We start from the raw sequence: 12,315 nt of genomic DNA on the forward strand, positions 1-12,315 counted from the left end.
AGCCACAACCTCTTCAACTCCTCTTCTACTCCAGGTGTTCTCGATGGGATTAATGTCGGGCGATTTACCTGGCCATTTCAATACGTTGATATTGTGATCATTTAAGAACTTTGACATTGTCTTGGCCTTGTGATCATCGTGCATAAAGAAGTCACATTCGTGAATTTCCAACAAGTTCAATAAATGTTGTTCTAGAACAGTCACATAGTTGCTTGCCGTCATTGTAACATTCTTTGGCAACAACTGCCCTTCTTTTATTTCCACTAAATGCACCCAGTACCATTACACTATCAGGATGTTTGACGGTTTTAACTGTGAACTTTGAATCTTACCTTGACGCGGTGTGTGGACAACGAACAAATTTGGAGCTTCCTCGTACTAACCTGAACGTACTTTAGTCACTGAACATGACTTTTTTCCATTGTTGAGGTGTCCAATGGTGATACCTTTTACAAAAATCTAATCTTTTTGTCTTCATTACTTTTGTAAGCAAGGGCTTACAAACTAATATATTTAAGCACATAGTGAGAAGTAAAATTGTAAAATTTCTCGAAGTTAAAAGTTAACAAAAAATTTCTGTGTATGTTTAAGGGTTTCTTTAAGGAACACAGCTATGTACTTCTTTTTCAGAATGATACTGAGTCCAATTAAAGCTGTAAAATTCTATTTAAAAGATATAATAATGCAAAAAAAAAATCGTCTTATTGGTTGAAGAAATGTGGAAATGCATAATATTGCATAATTTTTAGGTATGATCCATTAGGAAAGTGGGAGGATCACGAGGCATGTTGGGAAATGCAGTATCGTGGTTCGTTGGGTGAAACATTGTTACATGTATTAATTATTTGTGATACCAAAATACATACAAGATTAGCTAGAACATTGATAAAGTGCTTCCCGAAATTAGCCTTAGACGTTGTGGAAGGAGAAGAATATTTAGGTAAGTGATATATTTTAGTTTATCTTTTACTATACTCCTCTTCATATATTATCTCTTTTGACTATGATGATAGTAGTGGGTCTTTGTGTCCTTTAGTTACTGCTGTTTATAATATTTTGGTTAGTAATTTTTACAATTTTTTTTTAAATTTCTCTTTATTACAACTCTTAAAATCCAAACGTAACGGAAATGATTTGCTAGTGTTAATTACAAAATTTGATGACGAACAGTTTATTTATCAGCTATAATTATTTAATCAAATGTTCAAAATGATATCCACAGTCTCCACATAATTATTAAGTCGCTGTTCGAAATTACGACGAACATTTTGAGAATCACTTCTTGAGATTACATTCATGCACTAATCGTCGTCTAGTTCAGCGAATGAAGCAGGAATCGTATTAAAAATCTTACTTTTTATATAACCTCATAGGAAGAAGTCCGGGGGAGTTATATAGGGAGATCTGGCTGGCCATTCAATGCAACCTCTTCTTCCCAATGTCCAGTGACGTTCTTTTATTGTCCATAAGCCTGATAAAAGTATTATTTATGACTTGGGGATCGATTTGGCTACAATCTCCTCAGAACATCAATTGTTATATTTTAAATTAGTCATCGCTGTTTCTCTGTTGATCTCATCAAGACTTGAGCCAGAATATTCGAATGTGTCTTGAATTGCTGATCATATCTTTGGTGCTATTTGGCATATACCAGAGAGCGTTAGTCATAATCTTGAGAATTTTAAACTGGTATTTTTCTACTATATCGATGCCAGATACTTCTACCTTCTAGCTTATGTCAGTTCCCCACAGCTTGGTACAATGTCCAGAGAGGTTTGAGGATACTTTGTATATCAATATTTTAATTTCTAGTGACTGTCTTAACTTTCGATCAACTATCCAATACAGGTTACTTAATTAGAGACTCAATTGTTTTCTGTTTGTGAAAAAGTGGTTTTCCAAGTTATAAATTCCTAAATAGTTCATGTCGTAATGTTATGGCACGTATTGCCCAGATAAACATACTGGTGGACAGGTTTATCTACGATTAGTGATAATGATTATTTTTATCAGTCTTGGCTTCATTTATTTGTTGTCTACATTTTTTGTCATTTGTAAATATTGTTGAAATTTGCCTGAAGTTTGATTTTTTTAATAACAGTTTTTATCCGCTATGATATCAGCATATGTCGCTGTAGTTACCTCTGGGGATATGGGTAGAACCTTTGAGTCAAATACAAAACCGACACAGTAACACTTCCCTGTGAGAGAAAATCATTAATTGGGTAAAGAGTAAGTATTCATTTTAAAATATTACATGGTAATGCCGACATGGAAGTAACCAGAACTTTAAGATATACAAGAAGAAGAGAGAAGAAATGATTTTTCTGATTATATATATATATATATATATATATATATATATATATATATATATATATATATATATATATATATATATATATATATATATTGTTATGATATGTAAAATCGAGAAAAATATTGGTTTGTTTAAAAATATTTCAAAATTCAATAACATTAAAATAATTCAGATAAGTAGGATAATATCCAACAAACATTTCGAAGAAGGAGAGTTATTAATTTCTTGAATTACCTGTACCAAACAAAAAGTAAGCTTTGCATAAATTATTTCTTTGTTATACTTGAGTGACCCGCATAAGTTTAAGTGAAAGCCACAGACAATTGAACGGGGTTTTTCAAAATACATTAATGCAGTGATTAAAGACAATAGAAGGGATTATAGAAAGTGGTTTTTGTTAGTTTTTAAGAATTATAGAAAAATATTATTTGTAAATAAGTTTTAGGAAATTTATAAGTATAGGTAAAAATTTGTTTGTTATCGAAATGAAAAAATGGGGGAATTGTGACGAGTTGTGATTGGCGGAGATTGAAAAGGGCGGGATAAGTATGTAGGAAAAAGTTTAGCGAGATTGAGGAGAGAGAAAAGATATAGTCAGTTGGTTTCCAAGTCTGTAAGAGGAACAGTGATTGTTCTCTGGCGGTTCCTGAAATGTAGCAAGCAGTAGTGTTGAATGTTAGTGAGTTTTTGTGGAGTTAGTGTATCTGACAGAAGCTGAAGCAGCAAAATATTGTAAGTCATATTTCTCTACTTATATTCCAAGAGTCACTGTTCAGGCCAACGAGAGATTCAGTTTATCGTAAAGAGAAGATATTCCAAGAGTCATTTTTCACTCGGGCCAACGAGAGATTCAGTTTATCGAGAGGAGAAAGGCTAGCATAATTTGAATGATTTGTGCTTTTAAAGGAGATCATTAAGGACGATATACTTGCAACAATCTGTGTAAGATTGCTGATTACATAGGGAGCGGTTGAGAGGAGATAATACAGTCTACAAGGAACAAGGATTTGGACCACTCATCATCAGAGAGAGATATTTTTGTTTTCTGCATTTTTTTATTTTATTGATAACACAATTTCTACACGTAATTTAGAAAGGATATAAATATTTTGATTAGGAGAGTTAGAATAGTTTGGGATTTTGAGATTTCAATTAATATTGTTTGTACCATAAATTTTGATTGTTCACGTACGGAGAACAAAATTTTGAGAATCCTTATATGAGGTTGGTTTATTGAAAACGTTTGAGTGTGAATTATTTCATTATTTTTATTTCAATATATAGTGTTAGATCATATGTGTTTTTTATTATTCCGGTATTCTCTGGACCTTACCTTTCACATGTAATAGCATAGATATTGAAGCACGAATTTAACCCTGAGATAAAAGAATTAATAATTGTGATAAAGTCATAATCATATCATTTAAATAATTTTAATTAATCAAAAAAATTAATTAGCTAATTATTGCTTGGCGCACCAAGACTATAAATATCACAATAATATATATATATATATATATATATATATATATATATATATATATATATATATATATATATATATATATATATATATATATATACCAGTAGGACATCAGAGGTTAGATTGTCTCCGAAAGATGTGGAGCAATGACCTAAGCACGGAGCACACAAGAAGAAAAATACAATGTGACATATATATATATATATATATATATATATATATATATTTATATATATTTATTTATATATATTTATTTAAATTTAATTAACTGCTTAAAGTAACTTGAATATTTTCAGACATTGAAACTTGTTTTAGGTGCTAGTGCTCTCCATTTGGCAATAGCATATAACAATAATGAATTAGTGCAGGATTTGGTGGAAGCAGGTGCAAATGTGAATCAAAGAGCTGTAGGTGAGGCAAGGTTAAGTTCTGAGTGTTATATTATTTTGATACTCAAATTTTGTTTGAATTACCATCAACGTGATAAACATTACGCAGCAAAATTTCAATATGAATTCATGTGCTAAAATATAGCACCAGAAATTCATGTCGAGGTAAGCAGATTTCAGGGCGAACCGTAGGCGAGTCCTGGAAGCTTGTGGAGACCTGAAAAACACTAATTTTCCAAACTCCAATACCCCTCAACGTAATAAAAAAAAACTAAATATTCTTCATCAATTTACTGCTATAAACAGTTTTTGTTTATACTGTACAATTTGAAGATTTTTAGTTGATAGGTTTTGGAATTTAGGTATCGATTTACTAAAACTAGAAACTGGATACAACTGAATAAACTGAATAAATACATTATTTTTGAATATTTATGTTAATGTACAATTGTGAGCGTTAAATATCTGTAAAAGGAATATTGAGTTAAGGATTTCCATCCCCCGCGCCCTTTTAAATTTATAATATTACCTCCTCTATCTATGAGTAGAGTTGCAGTGACCTGTGAATTCGCCTGGATTTTCTAATTTAAGATAAGAGGCGATTTTACTAGGAGAATGCAATATTTCCCCTCAGAATGCAATCCTATTACTTGGATTGAGCACTTCCCATAAAAAAAAAAATAAATAGCTGTTTATGATTGGTATGCAGTGGTCTCAATTGCAAATAATTCATATAAAGTTACAAATCTGTTTCGGAATTTAAAATAAATGTTCTGATGGTATTCATCTTGGATATGGCAATTTTAACTATTAACATTGTTTCCTTTCCTTACCGTTGTCCTATTTCTGGTCAAATCATTGTCCAGAAAGTTTATATTTTCTGGTATGTCTTGAAAAAACTCTTTTATTATATTTGCTAATAATTGCATATACTACAGTAGGATCCTCATATATTACAAAATTATGAACATTATTATCATGATTATCATCAAATTTTGATCGTCTACTGCTAAGGAGACATATTCCTTTTGGGTCCCTATGTTAACTTTTTCAAGTTATTTATCCCTTGTAGTTATGGTGGTCTTACATTCGCTTATCCCTCCGTGGCATTCACTCTAATAACCTTTTCCATCTGCCATTCTCGTTATGATCTCGCAATTGTCTCTGTCTATCTATTATTGGGCTCCACAGCATTCTTTTCGGACCTATTAGTAGATAACTGTTATGTTTCTCAGAGTTTCCTAGACAAATTGTTCGTTTTAAATCACATATTTGATTTGTGTGCCTCTATTGATTTCATACTTGACATTTATATGTATCTGAAGGTTTGTAAGCTGCTTGGCTAATAAATTTTCATTAGTTTTGTTAATATGTTTTCATCAGTAAGCCAAAAAACAACTTTTTTGCTTACTGCAACATAACTAATGCTATTCCTTGATTTTCCTCTGTTACATCTTCGGCAGTAGATGGCCATAGTTCAGCGGTAAGCTAATTAGCCTTCTACGCCAGAGTGCATGAGTTTAAATCTCGGCAACAACAAAGACATTTTCTTTACTAATTATGAATGATGCGAGTCGTTCAGCGTGCTTCGGAGGGCACGTAAAGCCGTTCGTCCCCCTGGGCTAATGTGCATCGACACTAGCTACTTGACACAGGGTTAAAGATGTAATTGGCGTCGGAACTATCCGAAACTAGTTTCCTGGCAAAAATACCATACAATATTATTATTATATTTTGGCAAAAGTAAGTTGTTTAAATATTTCCCGTCTATTTTATTTTCTTAGTTATTCAATTTAATTTTTCGAAAACGTGTTTCAAGAGCTAATTTCAAATATTTTCTTGTTTTACTCCCTATTATATTTTCATGTTCTTACTATTTGTGTGCAATTTGACAGTGATTGTTGTTTTCTTTTAGGCATATATTATGTATTATTATGTATACGTGTAATCTAACCTGCATCTTTTTGGAGCTTTTAGTTTAGAGTATTTTATTTTAATTCACTGTGTCAAAAGCTTTTATGAGAATCCATAAAGAAGGTTCATTGAATTTCACTGTTTTTTATATCAAGATTTTTATTTTTGTAGATTAATTGCCAAGTGAAAAACAAAAATTTGCTTAAAATTGATTTGATCATATTTACTTCAGCTCCGAATATATTGTCGTGGCATTTAATATTAATGTCTTAATTTAATATATGCATACGATTAAAATGTGTATCTTCATCGTGTCCAAGTCACGTACAATAACTCTAGACAAGTATACTCTAAGACAATAATACTAGACAAAAGTATTATCCAAATTGTTTCTTTTTTATTTCAGGTAGTTTCTTTCTCCCTAGGGACCAACAGAGACCCAAACCAGCAAAACATACGGAATACGAAGGTTTGGCATATTTGGGAGAGTATCCTTTAGCTTGGGCTGCTTGTTGCGCCAACGAGAGTGTTTACAATCTACTGTTAGATAGTGGAGCAAATCCTGACTACCAAGATAATTTTGGAAATATGATATTACATATGGTCGTTGTCTGTGATAAATTGGTAGGGATATTTTAATTCTAAAAAATAAAAAGACTGATATGTTTTTGTACGCACTTATGACAAAACATAGAATGAAAAAGAAACGTATTTTTGAAATGTTTAAAATTTATGTCCTATAAATATAGCTGAGCGTTTTCGCGACAGTTTTACGTGTTTTTTCAAAGAAATAACTAACCTTTATGAAAGAAAATTGTGGATTTTCTCACCAAAATAGGATCTCCCTTAAAAAGTGCTGTTTTTTAAAAACTCGAAAAATTGTAAACTTTAAATTAGTTACTCATATTAGTATGCTATTGTAGCATATAAATCGAAAGCGTTCAGCTAGGAAATAATTTTACACACTTCAAAAATACATTTCATTTCCATTCTTTGATTTATTTTAATTCTGTTGTATTATGTCGTAACATTTTCATTTCCCACGTCTTTTATAGAGACGTTCTTTGGACATCTTTAAATGTTTCCTCAGCCATATATGAGTGATCTCTTTGCCTTCTCTTTTGTCATTTCAATTTGTAAGTAGTAAAATCTATACACGATTTCGATTTTGTTGATCGGTTAATAAAAATGGAATTTTCTCTGAGGTTAACGACTGTGGAAATCGGTATCTCTTTGAACAGTTGACAGAGTTCATGGTTGTACCTGGATCTCCATATTTCGCTTTCGTTAATAGGTCCAAACATCTTCATTAGGACTTTTCTTTAAAGACTTCCAGCTTTATTTTTGTGTTTTATGTCATCAACCATGTCTCGCATCCATAACATACTATTGGTCTGATAATAGTTTAGTGGACTTGATTTTCAATCTCCAGTGTGTGTTTTTGGAATGGAATAAGTTAGACAAAAATAAAATTATTAGAAGAATTTTTCACCAGGTAATAAAAAACAAAATTTGTATAATTGATTAATGTTTGTATTTTGAGAATGATTTCCGAAGTGGAAATTGAAACGACAATAAACTTAATTTTAAACTTTAATGGTGGCTTATTCCCATTAAAATACTAATTGCTTTAAGAAAATATTGTCACAAGAAAATAGCTTCAGAACTATATTAGAAAAAAAAAGATATTTCTAATTATTTTTATAAAGACCTGTGACAAATAAAACAATTGAAAAAATTTTTTGCTATGCCACAATAATATAAATTTTGTTTTAATATACGGTGACTATTATTGAATATTTTATTACAGTGAAACATATTAATCAATATATAATTTACTTTTCATTGAAAAAGATAATAAAACAAAAATATATTATTACTTATACATCGTTTTCATTGTCAATAATTTGAAAATTTTCCTCAAAAGCAACAGAATATTCATCTGAAAAGCTGATTTAATTTTCTCCGACATTTAATAATTCACAATATAAAAATTATTTTTTGTAGAATAAAATTTTCTTAAAATCCTTTTTTCACTTGCGAAAGCAACGAAAATCATTTGTAATCTCAGAAAAACTTTACCTATATAAGTGCGGCACGATATTGTTATAACACCCAGCCAAAAACAAGTATGTATCGTTGGCGCTAATGTATTCCATTATTGAAAAAGTCGAAGAAATTCGATGGCATGTAGCGCCGCAACCGCTGAATCCGCTTAGCGGTAGACTACTCGAAAGGCATATTCGAAATATTTGGGTCCATGTTTTCAGCAAGATAGAAACCATTTATTCCTGTCAAAATATTCTTACCCCTGCGTTAGTGTGCCTAGATAAATTAGCACGAGAAGTGTTCCGGGGTATGTCATACCCCAAACTAAACTAACGCAGGAAGTTAAATTTGTTAAATTTAATCATTTAAAATGCTTAAGAAGTTCTTTAAAAAAAATTCGTCTTTTTAATTTATCTTTTTTTGTATTTGTTTTATATATAACTTGAGCATTCACTCCAGCTGTATTCAAAAACGAAAAAAATTATGTCAAAGTCCAACGACGACTATTTCTTGATACGCTGTAATTAGCAGATAGCTCATCCAATGTGTCTACACCGCCTTTGGTAGAATTGTAAAAGTCGACAATTTCAGGTAATTTCTTTTCACCAGTTTCTTCAATTATAGTATCATCATGATGCAATGTAGAAAAGAGGATTACATTTTTTGACGTTTTTGGCACACAAGAGACAGCCGTTATATCTTCTTTGAAGTCAAATTTTGAACTGCGAATTTCTCTTCCTCGTGTGTTCAGAAGTGCTGTTGGAATTTGCTTATTATTCTTCCTAACTGTCCCAACGGATGTAAGATGATGAGTCTGAAGCAGATTGATTATGAGCGGATAACTGGTAAACCAGTTATCGAAAGTAATATTACGTTTAGTACCAGAAACTGGCCCAATCAAACGTTCAACTATGTTTTGCGGATTGTTACTTTGTCGGAAAGGTCCTTCTGGCTGTGTGCCGACGTAAACTTCCATGTTTGGACAGTAGTAAGTTTTGGCATCCACTAGCGCAAATACTTTCAAGCCATACTTCGCTGGCTTATTCGGTATGTATTGAAGAAATGACACACGTCGCCTGAACGATTCCAGTTTTTCGTTTATTGTAAAATGTTGACTTGGTATATAGTGTGTTTTACAGTTGACAACGAACTTATCAAATATACCTCTAATTGCTGCCAATTTGTCGATATGTTTCCGTTATACTCTATTTTGCACATTGTCGAATCGCAAACATTGCAACAAAATGGAATATCTTTGTTGTGACATTGTTGTTCGAATGAGATCAATACCGCTGCCATCAGTATTCCAAAGATCTGAAATATTTTGTCGGTTTGACTTGTAAAGTCCCGTCAAATAGAGCAGGCCTGTAACAGCTTTGATTTCTATTTTGTCAGTCTCTTTGACTAAATACTGATGTCGTGCATCGTACCGTGGGGCTTTCGTTGCTAATTTTACATTTGTATAGTCAACAATGTCATCTAACATTTCTTATGTAAAGAATAACAACCAACAATCAAGAACACTCTGCTTTTCTCGTGCTATTCCTTTTACAATAGGTAAATATGTAATTAGATTGTCCGACCTTCGATTGTCAATCGTCTTTGACCAACTCCTAATTCAAACTGAAATTGTATGTACATCTGGTAACAAGGTCATCGTGAGAAAACATGTATAAACTATAGCTACTAGGCGCTAGAAGGCGCTATTTCATCTACTTTCGATTTTATAGAAATAAAAGGAGTATCTGGGGTATGGTATACTCCAGAACACTAACCGAGGGCACCCGAGGGTTACTTGTACTTGAAGGATTAAAGATTATAAAGCTTTTTGTAGAATTGCAATGTATTTAACAGTTGTTTAGGAAAAAAATAAAAAAGATCACTAATTAAGGCAGTTTTTCAACAAAAAATTGAAAATAACTCGAAGTTAGCATTTTTCGAAAAATTACCAAAAGAAAAAAGTGTTTATTTCGATGAGATACGTCTAAAAATTGATTCCGAGGCGATTCGGTAAAAATTTTTTTATGATATTTGTTATTAACAATTACCGGTCTACTTGGAAAAATTAAATACAAATACATTGGAACTTTGAAAAATATATAGAATCGAATAAAAAAGGTTTGGTGCATTAGAAATGCAAAAAAAATAGTCAGTTTATGCTCTGCTTTTTATCTTTAAATGTTACTGGATTTATTTGAAATTTTTTATAAACTTTTTATTAAATATGTTTTAGGATATGTTTGGTTACGCTTTAAGACATCCCAAACTGCCAGCCAGTAATGGAATTGTTAACAAAGCTGGTTTAACACCATTGACACTTGCTTGCAAATTGGGTAAGAAAAGTCAATCATTGCATATTTTGTACCTATAGTAAAATGAAAAATAAGTGATAGTTTTTTATTTATACATATAATATGGCAAGAATAAGCCATATGAAAATCTACCATACCGACCGAAAGCGGTCCGTATGGTAGATTTTCATTTTTTTCTGTCTTCTGTCATAAATAGTTTTCATTTTTTAAAAGTTATTAATCTGTGACATCGTAAGGTGGTTATTATACTGCGAACGAATCAAACGAACTGAACGAGCATTTTTCTATAAAAATGTTTCTGTAAATATATGTTGCTTGCTGAATTCGTTGTGTTGCCTTAGTCAATTGTACGTACATTAGTAGTTTTTTGTTTAAACGAATATAAGGAATACAAAAAATGAGCTGAACATGTTTTCGATACCTACAGGACCACAACGCATAGAGCGAGCACTCCAAATCTGCGAGCATTTTTGCAAAAAATGATCGATCGTTGGCTCCACAGTATTTTGTAACTTCGAAGGCACTGTAAAATGTAAAAAATACTCATACTGTCTCTTCTGGAAGAGAGCTAAGAGTAGCTTTCACATGTCCACTTGTGGATCCATGTCTACTCATCATCATCATCAGTGGTGCTACAGCTCTAGTTGAGCCTTGACCTTCCCCAGTCTATTTCGCCAGTCGTTTCTGTTCATCGCCAACCGTTGCCAATTTGCCGCGCCGATTTTCCTTGCGTCCTCGTCCACACCGTCCCTCCATCTCAGTCGTGGTCTGCCTCTACTCCTATTTTCCACTGGGACCGATGATAGAGTTCGTCTGGGTGGGTAATTTTCATTTGCTCTTGACACATGTCCAGCCCATCTAAGCCTACCTATTTTTATGAAGGATATTACATCTCTACCATTTACTATTTTTTTATACTTCTCGTACAATTCGAAATTATATCGCCTTCTCCAAATACCATTCTCGCAGAATGCGCCCATTATTCTTCTTAGTATCTTCCTTTCGAAGACGAGCAGAAGATTTGCGTCTGTTTTGGAGATGGTCCATGTTTCTGACCCATATGTCAGCACTGGTAGGATGAGTGTTCTATATATTATTAGTTTGGTTTTCTGGCTTAAATTTCTGTTTTTTAGCTGCTTGCTTAGTCCAAAATAACATTTGTTTGCTAGCAGTACCCTCCGTTTTACTTCTTAAGATGTGTCATTATCGTTTGTTATGAGAGAACCCAAATATGTAAACTTATTTACTACCTCAAAATTATATTGGTCTATACTGAAGTTTTCTTCGGCGTTTCTAGCTCTATCTCTGTTATTTGGAATAGATGCTAACATTTTGGTTTTTTCCTCGTTTATTTTAAGGCCCATATTTTGTGCGGCTGTCAAGAAGGTGGAAGTCATCTCTTTAAGTCCTCGTGTAGTACGTGCGATCAAATCCAGATCGTCAGCGTAAGCCATAATCTGCGTTGATTTATTAAAGATTGTTCCCCTATTGTGCAACTCGGCATCTCTTATAGTCTTTTCTAACGCTATATTAAAGAGAAGGCACGCCAGCCCGTCTCCCCGCCTTAACCCTGCATATGTTTCAAACGCTTGTGACATATCGCCTTGTATTTGCACTCTGCAGATCACTTTACTCATAGTTGTTTTTACGAGCCTTATTAATTTATGGGGAATGTTAAGTTCATTCATGACTTCGTATAATTTACCTCTTAGGACGCTATCATACGCTGACTAAAAGTCCACAAAGAGATGGAACGTGTCAATATTAAATTCATTGGTTTTTTCTAAGATTTGACGTAGCACATAAATCTGGTCAATTGTTGACCTACCTGTCCTAAAACCGCTTTGA

At 32.5% G+C, this 12,315-nt stretch overlaps 1 protein-coding gene across 1 annotated transcript in view; it reads left to right on the top strand.

Moving 5' to 3' along the window:
- The window catches only part of iav (transient receptor potential cation channel subfamily V iav), a 79,304-nt gene that overhangs the window by 5,492 nt on the left and 61,497 nt on the right, over window positions 1-12,315 (top strand). The window contains exons 3-6 of the mRNA XM_072526832.1: window positions 750-940; window positions 4,119-4,214; window positions 6,513-6,730; window positions 10,389-10,488. Coding sequence (XP_072382933.1) covers window positions 750-940; window positions 4,119-4,214; window positions 6,513-6,730; window positions 10,389-10,488 — 605 coding nt within the window. The remainder of the gene's footprint in view (window positions 1-749; window positions 941-4,118; window positions 4,215-6,512; window positions 6,731-10,388; window positions 10,489-12,315) is intronic.

This window comes from Diabrotica undecimpunctata, chromosome 3 (genome assembly GCF_040954645.1).
Source record: "Diabrotica undecimpunctata isolate CICGRU chromosome 3, icDiaUnde3, whole genome shotgun sequence".
Lineage (NCBI taxonomy): Eukaryota > Metazoa > Arthropoda > Insecta > Coleoptera > Chrysomelidae > Diabrotica > Diabrotica undecimpunctata.